The 24,306-nt window shown below is 31.9% G+C and overlaps 1 protein-coding gene across 1 annotated transcript; it reads left to right on the forward strand.

Annotated features, from left to right (window-relative positions):
* The first annotated feature begins 10,908 nt into the window (after positions 1-10,908).
* Positions 10,909-13,347, forward strand: LOC105629559 (uncharacterized). Its single transcript, XM_089718670.1, has one exon. It carries the CDS (start codon positions 11,089-11,091, stop codon positions 13,174-13,176), a length of 2,088 nt encoding a protein of 695 aa, XP_089574796.1. The 5' UTR covers positions 10,909-11,088; the 3' UTR covers positions 13,177-13,347.
* The last annotated feature ends 10,959 nt before the right edge of the window (positions 13,348-24,306 follow it).

Below are 24,306 nucleotides of genomic sequence, written 5' to 3' on the forward strand. Positions count from 1 at the left end.
TGTTCGATAAAAATTATCAACCATTGAATGGCCTTCAGGCAACATTTCCTTTGCTAACTGCACAAAATCAGCGTAACACCTTTCTGAAAAATGGTGCTCCGCTTTCATGTGTAGTAATCATGCCACAACAGATAGAACTGAATGATTCTTGCATCCAGGCCACAGTTCACTGTTAGCTGTACTTAGCATGTCAAACAATTGTTGTGCTGCTACGTTTGGCAATTCCTCCATATTATCCCAATGACATTCTACTCTACTCATTCTACTCTACTCGCATCGAATACCATATCATTGCATTGATTACCATACAGAAATTGATAAGGCTGAACTTCTAAACTTACCGGAATGGAGTGGCCTGACCCACTGGCAACTCGAGGTTCACCATGATGTATCCATTCGTAATAATTTTCCACGAACCCATTTTTGCACAAATGAAGTTTCACTGTATCGATGTCTAAGAAGGCTCGATTTCGACACTTCTTGTGATTACATGGACACCTCAACTTATTACCATCCATAAAACTGGGATTACCAACTATAAACTGTATAAACGCCTCCAATCCTTGTCTTAATATCCCATTGACCTCGAACCTCCAATACATCCAATCTCGATTATTTCGCATTTTTTTTTACCTAATTAACACTATATTTATAAAGGGCAAATTATATGTAATTGCATTAGTCTAAACCATCCTTAAAACATGCCACAATGTAATGTTCAATTTACACTTATAACTAACTAAGGTTATTTCTATAATAAGGGTAACTATATATAAATGTAAAATCACTAAGTTCATTTATTCAATATATATATATATATATACACACACACACCTACTATAATAAACGTAAGTGTATTATTCTATATATTGAATTTGTTGGAAAAAAATTCGGCAGCATTTCAGCATAATACAATCAAATCTCAAATATAAAGACACTTCAATAAACACTTCTATATCATACCAACATTCTCCAAAGGCAAAATGGCCACTACTAGGCCTCAAATCCAAACTCATCATTCATTTCATAAAAACATATTTAAGAATAATAACAACAATAATATAAAATAAAGAAAAACACAGCCAAAACTTCTCAAGAAAGAGTTGCCAATAATTAAGAATATGCAATAACCTAACATTGCATTAAGTCTTTGATTATGTTTAAATTGCTCAACCGCCAATACCTACCCAGTACATTATCTTTTGGTACAAAATTAATGAATAAATTGTTCTCACTTTACTCTTTTTTTTCCTAGTAAATAGTCAAAAAGAACTCATTTCTGAAAAAAAATATATTTTTCATTAATTTGGTTCATAGATAGACTCGTAAATTGGGTATAAATAAGTTGTTATCATGCCGAAATTGAACAATTATTGAAGAAATTCGATTCTAAAAATTAAATTTTTCTGCTTCGTTATTATCCTTCATAGTTTTCATGAAGCTCAAGTTTGAGATTATTATATCTCTATATATTTGGAATTATTTATAAGTTGTTAATTTTCAAATAGGCTTCAGTCAATGATAAAGGCCCAAAATCTAAAACCTCTGAAATTGGCTACTTACAATTAAAAATTAAATATGTAGTCTTATTGAGGGAAAACACAATTAAAAATATACTTAAGTTGGGAAAAAATTAATTAAAAACTCTAATCTGTCTCTCTCCGTAGCACACCTGTCATGTGGACGTACAACTTGGAAGTATTTTTACATGTTTTATTTATTTGTATTAGCAGACATAATCATATTTTTGTAAGCTTCTTAAGCATATAAATTTGATAATGTTGGACCCATTTTACTCACCTAAACTCTAGAACCTATTTAATAATTGGATAAAACAAAACTATAATTAATTAATTACTTAAGCCCATTTCCATTTGTATGTTTGCGGGTTCATTTTTTTCATAACAGCTCCCTAGAACTGAAAAACCTATATTGTTGCTAATTTATATAAATAATAATTATAACTTTCTCCATCGTCAAACTCCATAAATTAATACTACATGCTATGTACGTATTATGTTCATTTTTGTCTCTACATGGGTTCCTAATTATCTAATCCAATTTTAAATATTTATATTAATTAAGCTTAAAATAGTTTATGATGACGTGTGTAGTGACTTCAAAAGATGATCCTTAAATACAATGGGATGTCGAGTTGTAATTAATCCAAGGGGAGTGTAATCTAAACAAGTTCTATTATTGGACTAATTTTGTTATTATATATGTTAATTAATTAATTTCCAAGTTAATCCATTTCATGTGTCTTTCGTATGAGCTTCTTATGAAATGTTATCAGCTGGGAAACTCATGCTCTACTGGTAGTTGTTAAACATTTTTAGTCAACTTGTATCTTGATGTACTCTAGCCACCCTTTTTAATAACATTTTCAGTCAACAACAATAACAATATTATTTTTCAAATAATAATAATAATAATAATAATAATAATAATAATAATAATAACAGTAACTGACAATTTATTTCGCAAGTGTACGAATCGCTACAAGTAATATATGATGAGTAAGATATCGTTCCCACGAGAATTGTAATCCAAGTACTAAAATTATGTTATCTTGTTATTATTTAAACGATAAATGAGGAAATTGTTTATAGAAATTAAATTCAACAAGTAAAAATAAGAAGTTAAGCAAGCAATTATTAATTAAAGAAATCAAGGAAGTAAAACTACTAGGGGTTTTGATTTCACTTAACTCTATCCAATTTATTTCATTAGTTCATTGATCAATTTAATTATTCAAGTAGGGGAAACAACCCAAAAATTACTAACAAGCTCTCCCGATGTATTGTTAGCTATTTTAACCCGGTCTAATTACATATCTTCCAATAGCGCAATCAAACATGAATTAAATCATTAAGTTTTATGGTTTGTTTTGTGAATTCATAACCTAAGGTCATTAACTTATGAAAACCCCCCATGAGTCAAACCGTATAGCTTCCGCATCAAGTTATTATTCTCATGTGTTTTATTAACCTTTTCATATCAAAGATCCTTCTTCCGATAGTGATAATTGAAATAAATCAATCTAGGGGAAAAATTCTGCCTAGAAGCATTAAATTCATCAATAAATCATAACTTGAATAAGGAAAAATAAATCTAATTCAATAAATTGGAAAAGAGATTAAGCTACATCAAACCCCCTAGTATAAGAGTTTAGTTGCACATAGTAATTAAATAAAACTCAGCAATACTTGATAAATATTCCTTGAATCTTGCACAACTCTTGCACACTTAACTTTAAAAGAAAATAAAACTAACTAATAAACTATAAAACTATAAGAGAAAAGAAATGATGTAGAGTGTAGGAAAAAATGGGATGAATGGATGCCTTTGGAATGGCTTCTTCTTCTCTTTATATAGACTTCTTGGGGGAACATTTCTCATGCTTTAATGAATAAAGTCCAACTTTATGAGGTGGAAAAGCTCTAAATCAATCCATAAATTGCTCTCAATTATGGCTGCCCATGTGCACACTTTGAAGCTTGACTGGCAAGTGAAGAAAGTATCCAAAGTGAGCTATGAAAATAGTAGGAATTAGTTGGCAACTTTTGACTCAAAATTCAGGATTTCTGCTTTGGCACGGGCGTGCTGCCTGGCACGGTCTGGGGCGTGCCAGGCTTTGGAGGTTTAGAGGCTTTGGCACGGGCCGTGTTCCGTAGCATGGTCTGGCCAGCTAGCGCGCACGGGCGTGCTGTCTGGCCGTGCAGTCTCCTGGAAGTCTGGGTGATAACGTGCACGGGCGTGCGGGATGGCACGGGCTGAGACGTGCATCTCTCTGGAAGTCTGGAACTTGTGTAGCACGGGCGTGTTTCAGCTGCACGGGCGAGGTCATCTTTACTCCAGTGCGCGCACGGCGTGTGGCTCTGCAGGGGCTGGGGCGTGTCAGGCTTTGGCTTTTTGACTTGTTTTGCCTTGTGCTAGGCACGGCCGTGCACTTTAGCACGGGCTGAGGCGTGCTTTTTAAATTTTTGCCTTTTCTTTATTCTTTTCTTGCAAAATCCTACAATATTCTTTTCAATGAAGTGAGTTGTAGTTCACGGAAACTTTTAATTAAAAACATATCAATATTACATAAAAACTAATAAAATAAATTAAAAGTAATAGAAATTTTAATCAAAATCACAATAAAAAATGCTATAAAAATAACACTTATCAGTAACAATTTTGTCTTGTCCAACAATTGGATCGAATTTAATTGAATGGATAGAGCTTGAAATGGCGTCATCTTCCATTTTCATTCAAGGTGATATCTAATTCTTTATTTGGTTTTTCTTAACCTTTTTGCATGCTTGTTTTACATAGAAGATATGAAAAGTTCTTTTACCTACTTTTCTCGTCATTTGTTAATTCACACATTGCTTTTGCTAATCCGAATTATTGAAAGTCTAATCTAAAAATCGGTGCATTTTCGATATCATATTATATAGTTTATGTATTATTTATTATTTCACATTTGAACATTGACTATGCAATTAAGTTATTAGTTCAATGGCATTATTTCTTAATAATAATTATGAAACTGATCAAGGATGAAGCAAAAGAGAGGCCACCCTTTTGACTTTTATTGGTATTTTCATTTAAAAATTGTTGCTTTTTTATTAGTATAAGTTGTTTGTTTCTTCTTTGGTTAAATTTCTGCAAACAACTTTTGTACATGAAGAAACCCTCAAAAAGCCAAAACTAGCAACCAACCAATTAGTATCTGTTTTGCAAATTGAAAGTTGATTACTAAAAAATTGCTGAAAATGGAAATTAGAGATTGGGTTCAATTAGTGAAATTAAACAACTTGAAAGAGGTTCAATTGAAGAAAATGAAAAGTCCAATGGCCTAACTTAATCATTTTTTAGCTTTGCCATGTTTTAGTTTCTTTTTTTAAATCAAGAATTGACAAACTAAAATATTATGAAAGTGTAAAATTACTGAGATAATTGCAATTAATTTAGGTTTATACATGTAGAAATTTTTGGTGTCTTTTGAATAACTGCAATTCCAAAAAGAAAAAAAAAGCATAATTGAAAATATAAGCAAATATAATTAAAAGAAAATTCATAATGGAATGGGTCATAGACTTGTTACTTGTTATAACCCTTCAAACGGGGAAGACTTGAGAAAATTAGTTTGACCTCCTACAGCCAGATGCAATGCCCTGAAGTCTGAACCATATGTCTATCCTTGAAATGAGGATGGTAAGTAGAAATCAAAGCAATGGTACCCTGGAGAGAATTGAGAGATTAGGGAGTCAGATGCAATATGGGCATTGGGTAAAGAAGATGATACTCATAATTGTTTGATTTGTTACTTTTTATTATTCTTTGTGAACTTTAGAGAGGAGATAAGAATTCTAGAAGGATCTCATCAAGGAGAAATTCAAAGCTATTGAACTGATATCCACTAACTTGTAATAATATAATCTGTTTGGTGTGCAACATATTTGAGGCATATGAAACTCACCTTAACAAAATTAGGAAGTTTCTTTCCATTTCTTTCTATTCTTTTATGGTCAGCAATCCATTTGAGTTGATGAATTATGCCTAATTTCTTGTTTTGATTTAATGTTTGTTTGTGCCTAGTATTGCCAATTCCAATACATGGAATGCACCTTTTATGCTCTTGAAAATGAGTAAAATGTTCAAAATATTGAATTCATTACAAAAAATTTTATGTCTTAAAACTTCTTTTTGTTAATTAATTTTTCAAAATCCTTTCAATTTTGTTAGTTGGGAATGCATTTCAGTATTGGCAAGTTTGTTGAAAATGGAAATACCACTTGCTTGCCGGAACTAGAAGATTGACAATATGTTAGAAAACTAGAATAAAAAACAAATAAGTCTTCCAGAAGGAAGCAAACGGGTAGACAGTAATTTATTCTACAGAGGATGAAAATTTGACCTTTCAATTTTATCAAAAATAAAAAAATTATCACTGATTTAATAAAAATTTTATTTAGCTTCATTGAATAAAAAAAATTATGCAATTTAAATATTTAAATATAACACTGCCACTCTTTTTGGCAACTAAAAGACAAGGTCAACGTCAACCCTATCTATCTATCTTTAGCACTGATCAGCGATTACTCTATTTGCCGGCAAAATTTATTAATATTAAACAATTCAGGTGGGCTGGAGCGGCGTCAGGAGGGGCTGGAGCGGCGCTGCGGACACAGGAGAGGAGAAGGAGAAAAAAGAAAGAAGAAGAAAAAAAAAAGGAGGGCGTCTGGCGTTTAAAGCCCTAAATTTTGTGACCGACGTATCGGTCGCAAATTTCATTAATATCGGTCGCAATTTTTAACACTGCGACGTCATTTTACTTCGGGACAAAATTGCGACCGATTTGCGACTCAAAAGGTCGGTTGCAAATAATCGATCGCAATTTTGTCGCCAATCAGTCTCAGAACTTATTCCTAATTTTGAAGCGTGCAATTTTGCGACGGACATATACTTAGTCGCAAATCGGTCACAAAATCGATCGCAAATCCATAGTACAGGGGTTGCAAACTGAAAACCAAACTCGCGGAAATTTTCAGCACTAAAATCTGCCACCGTTTGTCCTGGGGTCGCAAATCGGTCGCAAAATGGCGACCGATTTTAGTTGGTCGCAAAAATGGATCGCAATTTGGCATTTTTTTTGTAGTGTTATACTTATCTAATTTCTAACCTAATACATTGTGCTATAGTCGAACATATTTGTAGCCTAATTTATTATACCATGACCATATAAATAACTCTGAAAATATTATAAAGGGGGACGCAAACCAAATATATAACCTTTTTATGTTTTAATTTTTCTCATTAAACCTCAATTTCTCTCTAATACTTCTCAATCTCCTTCTCTTTGTATCCCTTGTGTTTTCCTTAGGATTAACGACATATACATATACATCACCAATTCAAATTAATGGTTTTTTGAAATCTATATATTTCTAGAGGCCCATTTTGACAATAGAGAAACTAGTCTGACAATCCCTTCGCAGTCTCTTGATTTTAATATTACTTTGACCGAAGTACTTATATTTTTAGTAAACAACATTTTAGCATGCTAAGTAGGACACATCAAATTAGTGAAAATCAATATCTTAAATGGTTAAAAACAACCAAAAGAGCCACGATCCAAATGATCTAGGGAAAACTCTATAAAAAAACATTTGATCGTAATTTTATAATAAAGAAATCAATGGTAAGTTTCATCTAAAACTTTGAACAAGGGAATGAGTATGTTCAGACCCTGGTCCAATAATCAATCTTGTAATTGCCAGAACAGACCTTAAGATATTTGCGCCCAAATAGTGGAGGAAAATCATGCCAAGTACTCTAGTATGGTGAATTAGAGCTTTAAGGTCATAAGACAATCCATCGTCAACAGCCAGCAGATGTAACAGGAGTTTCGTTAGGACATATGCAAACAAATGTAACAGTACTTTAGGAGTATTTAGATCCGCAAAAGCCCCGAATTTAGATATATTTTAGGTTTCGAATAAGCTCAGTCAAACTCAAACAATACCTAGCCGAACGTAAATCTATATGAAATGTTAAACCAGACCTTGCTTACTTTTTTCAAAAAAATTATAAGGCTAATGAAATATTTTCTTGTCAATTGTTCTAGAAATTTATTTGCAAAGTCGAAGAATTTTTTTTCTTATATAAGTATCTTAATAATTATTGGAAGTAAAATTATTAGCATTTTTCAAATTCTCATTAATTTTTTTCTGAAAAAAATATTTAAGCAAAGCTGAATTCCCATTAAATTTTTTTTTTATGAAAAATACATAAAGCTGGAACTGTGGCTAGGACCGTAAATTTCTAGAATCAAAACTGACAGTTTAAGAGTAATTTAAGTGGTTTAGTAAACCAAAAACTGGTGGATCATCAAATTAGCGACATCTACCAAATATAAACTTTATATTATAGTAGCATAAAAATAACCAAATGACCCAAGGTCATTTTAGCACAATTTATACTTCACGTACATTAAAATAAACTCTAAACATCATTTTAACTAGAGGCAAATCTAGAAAATCTAATAGGTAGAAGCAATTCATAAAGTGATCATTCAGTGGAATAAATACATATTAACATAATTATCAATAATCTATACTATATATATAAGTGGGAAAATAGAAGGGGATAATAAGATTTTCGATATCGCCTTTAATGAAATTCGAAATATTCTAAAATAATCTTCTTCATAGCCAATTAAAAAATTACATTTTATTAGTTGATTAGATATAATTTATAAAAATTATTTTTTAAATAAATACATATCAATAATTAAGAATTCCAAAATTTTTTTTTGAAAGAAAGAATTTCAAAATTTTAAGTTTTAATTTTTTTTTAAAATTTATTTTTTAATAAATATATATGATAAAGTGACATTTGAAAATTTTATATTTTATTTTTAAAAGTTTTGATTTTATTTTGATTATAATTTAAAATATTTTATTTAGAAAAGAGATAAGACGAGAAAAAAGTATATTCTTTTTTTTTTTATATTCATATGATTTGATTGGAGATATTTTTGAAGAAATAAATTTTCAAATACAATGTACATAATATTTTATTTAGAAGAGAGATAAAAAAGAAAAAACTATATTTTTGGAAAAATTATTTTTGGGTCTCTGAAGTTTTACAAAATATATGACTTCGTCTTTGCTGCTTATATAAATTATTCCACAATTCTCATGTATGACTCCGTCTGACTTTCTGGTTCTTCCGTAAAAAAATTAACATTTTTTCTGTTAATTTTACTTCAAAAGACAGCAATAAAAATCATTTCTTTGAATGTTGGTATAGGTAACTTTTCTATGCTCTTGATTTGATTATTTTTATGAATTTCATTTTGTTGTAATTTATTATAGTGTATGTAAAAGTATGGTAGAGGGAACATTTGTTTCCAAAATGTCCATACTAGGTTGAAAATATTTTGAAAATTTTTAATTTTAATGGTTGAAAAAATAAAGGTAATTTAATTTTGATTGATTATCAGTTTTTCTATTTAAATATAAATTCTTTAGTCAGTATATATGCCTACTAAATTTATGTACTGATTCTATTTGTTGAAAAAAATAAAGATAATTTAATTTAATTGGTTATTAATTTTCCTATTTAAATATAATAAACATGTGATAAGAATATAATTAGCTGTATCAAATTGATATTATTTTATTACTATTTATGATTTGCATCTATGATATTAATTTATTACTAAAGTTTTTTATTACGTTTGATTAGTATATATAAATAATTAATATTTATTCAAATAAATATGTTCTATTAAGGACAAGTTGATATATATTTATTTACAATAAATTCTATTAAGGGTAAGTTGATAACATATTATTTTATATACTATAAATTATATTATTTTAATATTATAAATATATTAAATCAACTATATATTAGGAATGATTGAGAAGTTTTGTTTAATTCTAATTAGGAACTTGAATTCTATTGTGGAAAAGTTTTGTCATGTCATATCACTATATATAGTTTTAATTGCTTTTGCTTATCAATAATTTATTTATTTTTGCTATTAATAAATTTTGGTTTTGCTATCGAATAATATTTAATATGGAATATTTGGAAAATGTCTCTTGAGGGTGAGACTAATAGGCCATGTATAGTGGATAAGCTTCTTGACGCACACATGAAGCGAGGATAGGTCATATGTGAATATGGTCCACAGGGGGATACGGCGACGCCACAGGCTAACTTTCACTTGTTGTGATTATGTGAAGATCTTATTGTTTGTATATGCTATTGTTGTGTATTGCTGGATTGACAGCGTGTTCATTTTCAAATTGGAACATGTCATGTAATTTTATGAGTTTTATATTATTTATTATTTTTTACTGAATTGACATACTCGTTACAGTTTTAATTAATTTTTCAGGAAGCAGTTTTTTTCCTTACTTTTGCTATAGCTCTGTTTCCTTCAACCACAGAGCTCAGAATATAATAATTTCTTTTCAGTACTTGTTCTTTTAATGTGGCTAGTATTAATATAATATAATTGTATTTTAATTAATTTCTTTTCGGTACTTGTTCTTTCAATGTGTTTAGTATTAATATAATAAAGATTATATTTTAATTTTAGTTGAACTCTGCACTTAGCAGGTTTTTCTAAGATACTTATTTATTAGTTTTAATGAAATATATAATTTCCTATGTGAGAATTCTGTTGAATTTTTATTTTTATTATATTATGTGACGTTCGTATTGTGATTGTTATGTTTATGGGCCATGATTTACATTTGATTATCATATAATATCCATGGGATATCTGCCCCCTAATTAATTGGATCAAATTCAGATTTAGATCGAGATTGAATCATATATTGGATTTTGGTTAAAAAATAAATATAATAACTACAAAAAGTTTACTTTATAAAAAAGAAAAAATAATAATAATTAAATTAGATTAATACGAGCACAATGTGCAGTTAATTATCATAAATTATATATTTATAAATATAATTTTGAAGTTGTGTCATGATATAATAGAATTTAACATTTTATAATAAAAGTTTATATATGATATTTTATATTTATTGACTTTATAAATAATAATTTAACTTGTAGACAATATTATAAATATTATATTGTCATTATCATATACATATACTTTATAATAACCGTAATAGTATCTGTACAGTTTGATAGCAAATGTAAATATTTGTGTTATCAAACAAATTCAAATATATTTTTCAATTGAAAATCTATATATGTTTGATTTTGTTTAGTTGGCACAATTTTATTATAAATTTTTTAACAATACAATTTTATTGTCAACCTAAAATATTTTTAAAAAACAATAATAATTAATAAAATAATTGATGAAATTATATACATATTTGATCCATATTTAATTGGATATACCTTCATTGGATCTGATAATCCTAATACTTGTGTCAGCCCATTTCTTACCTTCTCTCTTCCGTAGACATATTTTCTTCGTCCTCTTTGTAAATGGGCGAGTCTAAATGAGACCAAATCCCTTCACGCCATTATCAAATTTGTCCCAAAGGCTCTATCCAAGATTGGGTCTTTCGCTTTAATTTCATAATATTATCCAAGATGCTCTCAACCACCAGCAGATGCCTTACTAATTTTCGGCTTCATCGGCTATTGGGTTTTTTTGATTCGGTTTCTTATACTAGTTCTACCAGTACACACGCCAGAGGTAAAAGCAAATCTTATTCATTCGATAACATTGATGAAGCTTTGGCTTCTTTCCAGTTGATGCTTCATAGTAATCCCTCACCATCTATTGTGGAATTTAATAAATTATTATCTGCACTTGTTCGAATGAAACGTTATGAGACTGTAATTTCTCTTTACAAACAGATGGAATTGTTTGGAATTTCACTCGATATCTGTTGTATAAATATTTTGACTAATTGCTTTTGCCATCTGGACCGCGTGGATTTTGGGTTCTCTCTTTTGGGGAAAATCTTCAAACTTGGTTTTCAGCCTACCATTACAACGCTTACTACATTGATCCATGGGCTTTGTAGAGATGATAGATTTGATGAAGCTGTGGAATTATTTGATGAAATCGTTGCAAAAGGGTATAAACCTGATGTCTATAGCTATAACGTGATTGTGAATGGTCTGTGTAAAATTGGAAAAACCAATGTGGCCTTGGGTATTCTGAAAAGAATGGTCGAGGAAGGTTGTGAACCTGATGTGGTGTCATTTACTGCTATCATTGACAGCCTTTTTAAGGATAGATTGGTGACTGAGGCATTAGAGCTCTTCTTCAAAATGTTGAAAGCCGACATCAGGCCAGATCAAATTACCTTCAATATATTGGTTGATGGTCTTTGTAAGTGTGGAATGGTTTCAAAGGCTTGTGGTATTGTCAAATTGATGATTCAGAGAGAAATAAAGCCTAATGTTGTGACTTACAGCTCTTTAATCTATGGTCTGTGCAATTCAGGCCGATGGGAAGAAGCTTCTATGCAGCTCGATGAAATGTTGAAAGCGAGCATCGCACCAAATTTAATTACCTTCAACATATTGGTTGATGGACTTTGTAAGGAAGGAAGGGTTGCAAAGGCTCATGGTATAGTCAAATGGATGATTCAAAGAGGAATAAAGCCTGATGTTGTGACTTACAACTCTTTAATCCACGGTCTGTGCAACTCAGGCCGATGGGAGGAAGCTTCTATACAGCTCAATGAAATGTTGGAAGCAAACATCACTCCAGATTTAATTACCTTCAAAATATTGGTTGATGGACTTTGTAAAGAAGGAAGGGTTTCTAAAGCTCATGGCATAGTCAAATGGATGATTCAAAGAGGAATAAAGCCTAATGTTGTGATTTATAACTCTTTGATGGATGGATATTGTCTACTCAACAAAATGGATCAAGCTAGGGAAGTTTTTGACATGATGCTAAGCAAGGGCGATACACCTAATGCTGTTACCTACAGTATGTTGATTGACTGTTACTGTAGGAGAAAAAGGATAGATGAAGCGATGAGGCTTCTTGATGAAATGTCTTGCAAAGGATTGATTCCTGATCATGTCACTTATGGTTCTCTTATAGGTGGCTTGTGTAAAGCAAAGAGCCCTCAGGCTGCATATAAGTTTTTTAAAACCTTGTGTGCTAGTGGCCATTCTCCAGATGTGGTAACTTACTCGAGTTTGATCGATGGCTTCTGTAAGCATCGGTGTCTAGATATGGCGTTGACCCTATTTCATCAAATGCAAAATAATTTATTGAAGCCTGATCTTATTGTCTATAATACCTTAATTAATGGTATGTTCAAAGTTGGAAAAGTTGAAGATGCAAAGGAACTGTTTTCTAGACTTTCCATAGAAGGGTTGCAGCCTGATGATTTCACATACAATATAATGATCAATGGACTTTGTAAAGAAAGATTACTAGATGAAGCATTCAAGGTGTTCAGGAAAATGGAAGGGAATGGTTGCTTGCCAAATAGTTGCTCTTATAACGTGATTATCCAGAGATGTCTCCGGCATAATGATTCGTCCATGGCAAACCAACTTATTGATGAAATGGTTGGCAAGGGGTTCTCCGCGGATGCCACTACCACGGAGTTGGTAATGAATTTAGTTTTGAACAAGCCTGATGATCCTCTTGTGCAAAAGTTGCTAGGCTGCTCTAAACATTCTCAAGGTGTAAACTTGAAGTGAGATTTTAGGATAGAACAACTGCTATACTGTTGCAAGAGGTTTTTGTCATATTTCTAGTTATGCCACTGCAATTTGTCTCGAAAACATGTTCTATTTTCTGCAATTCAATCTTTAAATGATGGTTGAATTCAGTATTTTTTGCAATTCAATATTTGTATCAGACTTCTGCAATTCTTCCTGTGTTAGTTGAAGAATTCATTATTTATGCATACATAAAGAAAACTCAGTAATAAAGCAAACATACTCATCGCTTGACAGTCAGGTGATCCTTTTCAACTCTCATTCTTCATGAGTTCAGGTCCACCAAACACTACTGCTCTGTTTTATTTCGATTAGTATTTTGGTTGTTAAAATTATACCTAGTGTGATTGAGTTGCATAACCTTCTGCATCGAAATCGACATTAAACAAGCACAAAAACTGGGCCTTGGTTTGCAAAATGGTTGATAAATGAGTGGCTCTTCAGTATGACTAGTTACACAGGTTGATAAATACTTGTTCTTCATACAGGTTTTCGTTTTTGGTTGAAAAAGGCTTACCATTCCTTTTTTTTTTTTTTTTTTTTTTTTTTTTTTTTTTTTTTTTTTTTTTTTTTTTTTTAATATAAGCAAGCAAGAAGTGAATTCCATTAAAAGCTATGCTATATTGATAGTTTAAAAATAAAATAAAATATTATCATTTTATTTTATTTTATTTTTTTTTTTGATTTGGTTGGTTATTTTGGTTTCCCATCAAAATAAAAATTCTATTTTACGCAGGAATATACTTAAAAAAAGAAAATTAAATCAAAAAAAATTATCTTTTCTTTATTTTGACAATCCTACATATAGCTATGGAGGTTGCATTAAAAAGTTAAAAAATATTATTGATTCGTTTAACATATATTTATTATTATGTAGAATAATAGTTATAATAATTGGTATTATTATCTCAATTAGAAATATTAATTTAATAAGGAATTTCAATTAGGAATCCAATAAATTAGATTACCATTATGATTTATTTTTTATATTTGTATATTTATTTTTAATTTATATTAGAATTATTTGTAGTATATTCTTTCTAAAAAATTTGCTGATGCTTGATGTGAAAATATTATTATCGTTATGACAAATGATTCTACATTTACAATTGTATTAGTACTTTTTTTGGTGTAAAACTGTTTATGACTATAATTTTAATTTTTTATATTAAGTAAAAAAATAAAAAAATTTAGTTGAACCGAATTGATTCAATTCAATATCAATGTAGTCTTCTTATCGATCGTATGTATATATGTATGTATGTATCAAATGCTTCTATGAATAGGTTTAGAGTTTAGACCCTAAAATCATAAATATACTTAATAATTTAATTTTTTCAAATTTTTAATTTAATTTTTTTCAAATTTTGTAAATTGAACGCAACCGCTAACTTTTGAAAACCACAGTTACTTAGGATTGTAATAAACTGTAGCTTTTTTTTTTTTTTTTTTGAGACTAATAATCAAAAGTTCATTACTGAAAACCAGTGGATTGATAGAAGATGGTACCTCTTCTATCTAGATTTGCTCTTCCATCTCAAGCGAAAGAACTAATTTTGCTAATGAATGAGCTACTTTTGTATCCTTCCTAACTACATGTGAAATTAAAATGGAGTCACACTGATTCAAGAGCATGCAACAGTTCTATTCCGTAAGCTGAATACCAAGGATTGACAATCTGATTCTATCTCAATAGCTCTGACTCCTAGCTCCAAGGCCTTTGAGATAGCAAAAGAGACAGCCTCTATTTCGGCTTCTTCCGGCGAAAGCACATGAGAACACTTGTGAGAGCCACTAGCCACTATATCACCACTTGAGTTTCTTATAATAATTCCAAAGCCAATTCTCCCATCAGCACCAAGCGTAGCATCACCATTCACTTTAAAATTACCTTCCACCAAACATTCCTACCAACAGAGCTGCTACCCGATTGGCCCTGTTGCTGTCCCTTGTAATCAGACCATAGAGACAAAGCTTATCCCACTACCTGCACTTCATTGAGCTTCTTTTGTTGGAGCAGTAGCACGTTCCTCTCCCTCGAAATAGACCAGGATATCATATACGAAATTTCCATCTGCTCAGGCTGAAAATTTGTAGAAATTGACTTGATCCACTCCAACGCCGACCCTGCTTTCGAAGATGGCCTTAGTCTCAGTGGGCACAAAAGCCAAATTTATTGATATTTTGGGCAGTTAACGAGCATATGAAGTGTTGTTTCTTCCTCCTCTCCATACCAATCACAAACAGAATCCACATCAGTTTTCAGCCAAATCAGTTCCACTTTAGTTGGGAGTAAATTTTGACAAACTCGAATCATAACGTGTTTAACTTGAGGCGGAACATTTTGTTTCCAAAGGAGCTTCCAAAAGGAGTTATTTGAAAGCACGAATGAGCTAGCAATGTCGCACAAAATTTTTGAATGAAAAGCAATGTGATAAGCAGTTTTAACAGAGTAAAGGCCATGTCTAGTGCTTGGCCATGTGAGGAGGTCAAAATCCCGATTTGGACTTGGAGGAATACACAAATCTCCGTAGCTTTATGAGGTTCGAAAGGAAACTCAACAAGGGTAATATCCCAATAACCCGTTTTAGGAAGAAGAAGGTCCTGAACTGTAGCATTAGCGTCAAGTATAGCAGGGGCCGAATGAACACGAAATTGCGGTTGCCTCGGTGACCAATTGTCCTTCCATGTTCAAACCCCTCTACCATTTCCAATAATCCGTCGAGAACCCTTTTGAATTAATCATCTTGCCTCCATCAGACTTCTGCATGAAAAACTCAATCTGTATCCCAATTTTTACATCCATAAAAAAGTTATTTGGATAATATCTTGATTTTAAGAATTTAGCTAATAATGGCGAATGGTCTGTAGCCAATCGCCAACATTGCCTTGCAAGCATTGCCAAATTGAAGCAATGTAAATTCTTAAAACCCAGACCCCACCCACACCACCCCCCCCCCCCCCCCCCCCTCTCTCTTTCCGATTAAGCCATAAGGGATTCAATATTATTGCAAAGGGGACACCCTCAAACTATCACTATAAAACATCAATATTGAGTCATCAACTGTAGTAGTCTCAAAGTCATCATATTGCTTAAATGAATGGCCACACCTACCACATGTATAATAGAAGGTAGGTAAGCCTTCATACTTTAAAGGTACCTATATAGTGTTTCCCATGAACTTGATAGATGTACCCCTAAGGAGAGCTTTAGAAAGATCAACAAAGACTCTAAATCGAATGAACTTTCCCTAACCCTTGTCATCATCCTTAAACCAATCCAAAAACAAATCAATCTTCCCATTAATAAGCTTAGTTACTGACTCCGTCATACATCGTAGTGGGAAGTCATATGCTTGAACCCATAGATGAGTGAGAAAATTTTATGGTTGATGGTTGCTCAGTACCCTCAACTTTCTTCAAAACGAGAATATTCCTCTCAAAATGCCGTGGCTCATTCTCAAGCACAGACCGCATATCTTTCCAATGGGTGATTTGGTACAAGAACACATCCTTGCCCCACTCCTTGACAACAAAACCATGCTAGGGAATGAGTATGTTCGGACCACCGGTCCAAGAATCAATCTTGTACTAGCTGGAATAGACCTTAAGCTATTTGCGCTTAGATGGCGGATGAAAATCATGCCAAGTACTCTAGTATGGTGAGATAGATCTTTAAGGTCATGAGACAGTCCATCGTCAACATCCAATAAATGCAATTGGGGTTTCGGCAGGACATACGCATGCAAATGTACCAACAGTTTAGAAGTATTAAGATCCTCAAAAGCCTTGAATTTAGGTATATTTTAGGTTTCGACTAAGCTAAGTCAAGTTCAGACAATACCTAGCCGAGCGTAAATCTACATGAAATGTTAAACCAGACAATAATATCCCTGCTTACTTTTTAAAAAAGAAAATTGTAAGGCTAATGAAAATTTTCCTTGTCAATTTTTCTAAAAATTTATTTACAAAGTTGACGATTTTTTTTTTCTTGTATAAATTTCTTAAATAATTATTTGAAGTAAAATTATAAGCATTTTTCAAATTCTCATTAATTTTTTTCTGAAAAAATATTTAAGCGAAATTGAATTCCCATTAAACTTTTTTTAGAGAAAAAATACGAAATGTTGGAACTATGGCTAGAATCGTAAATCGTTGGAATCAAAACTAATGGCTTAAGAGCCAACTTAAGTGGTTTAGTAAACCAACAACCGGTGGACAATCAACCTAGCGATACCTACCAAATATAAACCTTATGTTATAGTAGCATAAAAATAACTCGCTTAACACATTGTTTCACCTTGAACTTTAGATTTTGTTGCAATTTCACTCCAATTTGACTTTTACGCCAATTTCACCATGAACTTTAATTTTTATTGCAGTTTCACTCCAATTTGACTTTTATACCAATATGACCCTGAACTTTGACATTTTGTTGCAATAGCACCTTAAATTATAATTAGAACTTAAATTGTAAATAAAAAATAGATTCACTTTTGATCTTGAGCTTCGATTAACTTAATACATTTGTGTGAATGAAGGAGTTTGGGTTAATAGAATGGACAATCTCTATTATTATTTTTAATGTTTTTATATAGTTCCTTTAATTGATAATAAATAATATTTAAAAATTAATTTTTTGATACATGAATGCTTTTTAAAAAAATTAATAATTATATTCCATTTTTTTTAAAACATTCATATATCAAATAATTAATTTTTAGATATTACTTATTATCAATAAAAGAAAGAATTTAAAACTATCAACAATAATAATAGAAATTGTCCTTACTATTAACTTAAACTCCCTCATTCACACAAATATAATAAGTTAATCTAAACCCGAGGTCAAGAGTGAATCTATTTTTTATTTACAATTTAAGTCTTAATTATAATTTAGGGTGTTATTGCAACAAAATGTTAAAATTCAGGGTGAAATTAGTATAAATGCCAAATTGGAGTGAAATTACAATAAAAAGTTAAAGTTCAGGGTGAACTTGGCATAAAGATCAAATCAGAGTGCAACAAAACTTAATGATGATGGTGAAATAATATGTTAAGCCAAAATAACTATTTTGGCATAATTTATACTTAACATACATCCAAATAAACTCCAAACATCATTTTAACTAGAGACAAATCCTTTAACATTTCTAATACCAGCTAATTCATTCGGGCGAGACATCGTAAGATGTCATGATGCGCCCATTCCTATGGCCATTCCTTTAATACTTCTGGCTCTCGGGAGTCTCTTTGTAGGATACTTGGCCAAAGTGTGACCCGTTAGCCCATAAGTAAGTACTGTGACGAAGCGGCTGTTGCTCACCCGACACGATCGTACGAGGTCACAATTCACCCAAGACGATCATACGGGGTGAACAAGAAAATCTAATGAATGGAAGCAATTCATAAAAGTAATCATTCAGTGGAATAAATACATATTAACATGATTATCTATAATTTATACCATATATAAATATAGGAATAGGGGAGAATAATAGATTTTCGATATTGCCCTTAAAATTTTTAGAATATCCTAAAATAGCCTTATTTATAGTCAATTAAAAAATTACATTTTATCAATTGATTGGATATAATTTATAAAAATTATTTTTAAATAAATACATATAGATAATTAAGAATTTCAAAATTTTAAGTTTTATCTTTTTTTAAATTTATTTTTTTAATAAATATACATGATAATGAGACATTTGAAAATGTTTATATTTTATTTTTAAATATTTAATTTGATTTAATTATAATTTAAAATATTTATTTATGAGAGAGATAAAAAATTATATTTTTTGAATATTCTTTGTTTTCTTTGTGTTTGTATGATTTACATAATATTTTATTTATGAGAGAGATAAAAGGAAAAAAATATTTTTAGGAAAATTCAAGGTTTATTTGGATATAATAAAACATTTCTTTTATATAATCTTTTTATTTAATTAATTTTAAATTTGCAATTTGGAGCAATAGAGAAACAAAATTTACTTTGTAACAAAATTTGAATAAACTCATTAACTAATCAATATTTAGATCCTAGTACGATTTACTTCGTAATACATTTATTAACTTGGCTTTAGTCAAAATTTGAATAAACTCATTAACTAATCAATATGTAATCTTTTTTTTTTTTTTTTTTTTTGTCCATCAACATTAAATTTCATTAAATTATGGGCTTTTTAGTTGAAGAAGTGGTTAAATTTTAAAGTTCAAATTGGTAATTTTAATATAATTGGTAATATAATTTTAATATATAATTGATCTAGTTGATTTGTTCAAACTAAATAAAAACCCAAATGACCTAAACTCAAATCCTTGAATCCAAACCAACTTCTTAAAGAAGCTTTACAAAACCCAAAAAAAAAAAGGGAGGTAAATAGTAAATAAACAAATAATAGTTATAATTTTATTTAACCTAAAACTACTTCTTATTAAGTTTTTAGTCATATAATAATAATAATAATAATAATAATAATAATAATAATATTTTTTATCCTAAAATTGCTACCTAGATCCCACGAATTCCCCGCCCCTTTATCTTTCTTTTGGTTTTGGAAAAATTATTTTCGGGTCCCTGAGATTTTACAAAATATATGACTTCGCCCTCACTATTTACACAAATTATTCTGCAGTCCCTCATGTAAGACTCCAACTGACTTTTTGGTCCTTCTGTAAAAAGAGTAAAATTTTTTCTGTTAATTTTACTTAAAAAGACAGCAATAAAAATCATTTCTTTGAATGTTGGTATAGGTAACTATTCCGCCCCTTGATTTGATTATTTTTATGAATATTATTTTGTTGTAATTTATTATAGTATATATAAAAGTTCGACAAAAAGATTATATGGTTTCAACATTCCTTTTTGAGGATGATAACTATTATAAGCAAATTCAATCAATGGCAAATGTGAATCCCAGTTTCCTTTAAAATCTAAAACGCACACTCTAAGCATGTCTTCCAAGGTATGTATAATTCGTTTCGATTGTCCATCCATTTGAGGATGAAAAGCCGTGCTGAAATCAAGTCTCGTACCCAAAGCTGCCTATACGGCCTTCCAAAAATTAGAGGTGAACTGGGTCCCTCTATCAGAGATAATTGAGACATAAATTCCATGTAATTTCACGATCTTTGAAATATAGAACTCTAGTAACTTATTAACCGTGTATTTAGTTTTAACTAGTAGGAAGTAAGCTGATTTGGTAAGTCGATCTACTATAACCCATACAGATTCATACCCTTTCAAGGTTTTGGGTAAACCTATAACAAAATCCATAGTGATCTTTCCCACTTTCATTTCGGTAAGGGCAATTCTTGTGTATGTCCAGGGGGTCCCTGATGTTCAGCCTTTACTTGATGGCAAGTAAGACATTTAGATACAAACTCGATCACATCCTTCTTCATTTCGTGCCGCCAATAATTGTCCTTCAACCCTTGATACATTTTGGTGGTTCAAGGATGTACATTGTAAGCAATGTAATGAGTTTCATCCATAATATCCTTCTTAAGATCTTCTACATCTGGTACAAATAATCTAGTCCCTTTTCTAAGAATTCCATTACTAGCAACCATGAAGTCACTAGATCCGCCTGTAGCCACTTCTTGCATAATTCTTTGCAACTTAGGATCACGTGGCTATGCAACCTTGATCTTGTCTAGCAATAATGGTCTAATTCTAAAATGAGCTAAATAAATATTATTAGGATGGGAAACCTCTAACCTAAGTCCCTCATCAAACATTTCATTTAGCTCGCGCACTAATGGTCTTCTTTCTACAGCAATGCTACTCAAACTTCCCATGGACTTTCGACTCAAAGCATCTGCCACTACATTAGCTTCCCTGAATGATACTGAATCTTGCAATCATAATCTTTAAGATACTCCATCCATCATCTTTACCTCAAATTTAAATCCCGTTGGTCAAATATGCACTTTAAGCTTTTATGATCTGTGAAAATCTCACAAATGACACCATATAAATAGTGCCTCCATATCTTAAGAGCAAATATGATTGCTGCCATTTCCAAATCATGAGTAGGATAGTTTCATTCATGTTTCTTCAATTACCGTGAAGCATAACAATCACTCTACCATGTTGCATTAATACTCAACCTAACCCTATTCTGGAGGCATCATAGAATACAGTATAACCTTTTGAACCTAATGGTAGGCTAATACTGGAGCAGTGGTTAGGCATCCTTAAACTTTTGAAAGCTTGCTTCACATGCTTTAATCCAAATGAATTTTGCATTCTTTTGCATCAACTTGGTCAAAGGAGTCGTAATTCAAGAGAAGTTTTGCACAAACTGACGGTAATATCCTGCTAGACCTAGAAAACTACATATTTCTTTAATTATAATGGTTTTACGCTAGTTGGTAATTGCTTCGATCTTCTTAGGATCAACCATTAGACCATCTTTGAAGATTACGTGTCCCAAAAAGTTCACACTTTCTAACCAAAATTCACAGTTGGAGAGCTTTGCATAAAGCTTGTATTCCCGCAAGGTCCGCAACACCATTCTCAAATGTTGAGAATGCTCTACTTTATCTTTAGAATAAATCAATGTGTCGTTAATAAAGACAATCACGAACCAATCTAAGTATGGCTTGAATACTCGATTCATTAAATCCATGAAAGCTGTAGGAGCATTGGTAAGTCCAACTCATAATGGTCGTATCTAGTTCCAAAAGCTATTTTAGGAATATCTTGCTCAAGAATCTTCAATTGATGATAGCCTGATCTAAGATTAATCTTGGAGAAGCAAGTGGCTCCTTGAAGTTGATTGAATAAATCATCAATTCTAGGGAGTGGATACGTGTTCTTGACAATCACCTTCTTAAGTTGTCTATAATTGATGCATAAACGCAAAGTTTCACCCTTTTTCTTTACAAAATCAACTGGCCTAAGGTGATGTACTTGGCCTAATGAAACCTTTATTGAGCAATTCTTGCAATTGGATTTTGAGTTCTTTTAACTCTGTAGGTGCCATCTTATAAGGAGGCATGGCGATAGGTTCTGTTCCATGAGCAACGTCGACATAGAATTCAATTTCCCTATTAGGAGGTAATCCTGGTAGTTCTTCTAGAAAGACATCCAAAAATTCTTTCACAATAGGTATATCTTTTAATTTAGTTGTGCCTATATTGGTATCCCTTATTAATGTTATATATCCTTTGCAGCCTTTCCTTAGCATTTTCCTAACACTGATAGCATATATCAAGCCATAAGAAGTAGTCTCCTTATCTGCTTTATAAGTAAACTTCACATCTCCAAGCAATTTGAAAGTTACTTCTTTACTTAAACACTTCACATTAGCATTATGTCTCCCTAACCAATTCATTCTTAGGATCACATCAAAGTCCATTACATATAAAAGAATTAAATCTGCAGCTAATTCTCATCCTTCTATCCTAATTGGACAATCCAAATAAACGCAATCCGCTATTACAGGATCACTTAATGGGGTGATAATAGAAATTTTCTCATCTAACCTCTCTGACATCCTGTCAATCTTCAATGCAAAATTAAGAGATATAAATGAATGCGTAGCACCCGGGTCAATCAAAGCTCGTGCTTCAAGAGAGCATATAGTAAGAGTACCTGCAATTACGACATTAGAAGCTTGAACATCTCCCTAAGTCAGACGAAACAATCGAGCCTGAGTTCCAATAGCTTGAGGAGTAGTTTGAGCGATCCCTAGTGGTCTACCTCTATTAAAGTTGCCCCAATTTTGTTGAGCAAAGAATCGAGATATCCAGAACAACTAGAAGCATTCGGGAAAGATGGTTAAGCGACACTGCCTGATGAAGGTTGTGTAGGAACTCACTGTATTGGAAAATGTGGGAATTCTCTAGCAAAATGTCATGATTCGTGACACCTAAAACATGTTCCCAATCCAAAATTACATGCTCCTTTATGTATTCTCCCACATCTAGGACAAGTTGCGCTGCTAGATCTGGTACTTTTGAACCTAAAGCTATGTCCTCTACTACCGCTTCTAGAATTTTTGGGTCACACTTTGACTAAAGCTTCTTCTATCTCTTCTACCATTAAACTTCTTCTTACCACTAAATGTCGAGTCAACAGGAGAAGTCCCACCTGAAGTTTGCATAACAAGACTCCTAGATGGAGCAAAAAGTCTACCCAAGCTCCTTTTCTAGTCTCCATTTGTCTGGCAAAATCAACCACTAAGTGAAAGTCTAGACTCTTCTATGGGAGAAAAGAGAAAAGTACAGAGGATTTAGACCATTGATGAATCTTTATATCTTAGTGTCCTCATCAGGTACAGTGTTCTAGGCATATTTAATAAGATCGAGGATCTTGGTAGCGTAATCGTCCACCGACATATCCTCTTGGGCCAAAAGTTCAAATTCTCTTGCATTAGCTCTCTTCATCCCTTATGGTATAAAACTAGTAATAAACGTCATAGAGAAATGGTTCCATGTCATCCTCGTTAGAGCTGGTTGGATGTTATCTCTAAACCAGGTGTCTGTCATCCCTTCCATTCAACGTCCAGCAAAAGTGATAGCTCACTCATCACTGCAATTTAGGTCATTACGAAATTCCCTAGTCCTTAGCCAAAAAGAAGTATGGGTCTTCAATGCCTATGAACTTAGGCGGCTTAAGCCTAATAAACCTCTCAGATATGGCCTCAGCAATTGCTACAGGAACTGCTGGTGGAACTGGTGATATGGGTTGTGTCACAAGTGGTGGTATTGATTGTGGTGCAAGAGGAGGAGGTACTTGTTGTGCTTACTGGTTCTGGAAGAATTGTTGCTATTGCACAACCAAATTATCGATGGCAGCAATGACTTGCTGTAAACCCGTCATAAACCTATCAGCTAGAGGACTATTATTGTTTTCATTCCCCTGTGTTCATTCTGATCATCCATATTCTGGACTTCCATGTTCCTAGCTGGCCTACCCCTACCCCGTCTAGGAGGTGTACGAGACCCTGTAGATTCTTCATCAGGAGCATTCTGGTCCTGATTAACAATTGCTCTTCTTTGAGAACTCACCATACCGGGGCAAGAAAGTCCAGATATTCAAAATATAATAAATACCACAATACTTATCATATATCATAGCATCCTAACCCTATC

This window comes from Jatropha curcas, chromosome 3 (assembly GCF_041381405.1).
Source record: "Jatropha curcas cultivar XTBG-Jc1 chromosome 3, XTBG_Jcur_1.0, whole genome shotgun sequence".
In the NCBI taxonomy this organism is placed as follows: domain Eukaryota; kingdom Viridiplantae; phylum Streptophyta; class Magnoliopsida; order Malpighiales; family Euphorbiaceae; genus Jatropha; species Jatropha curcas.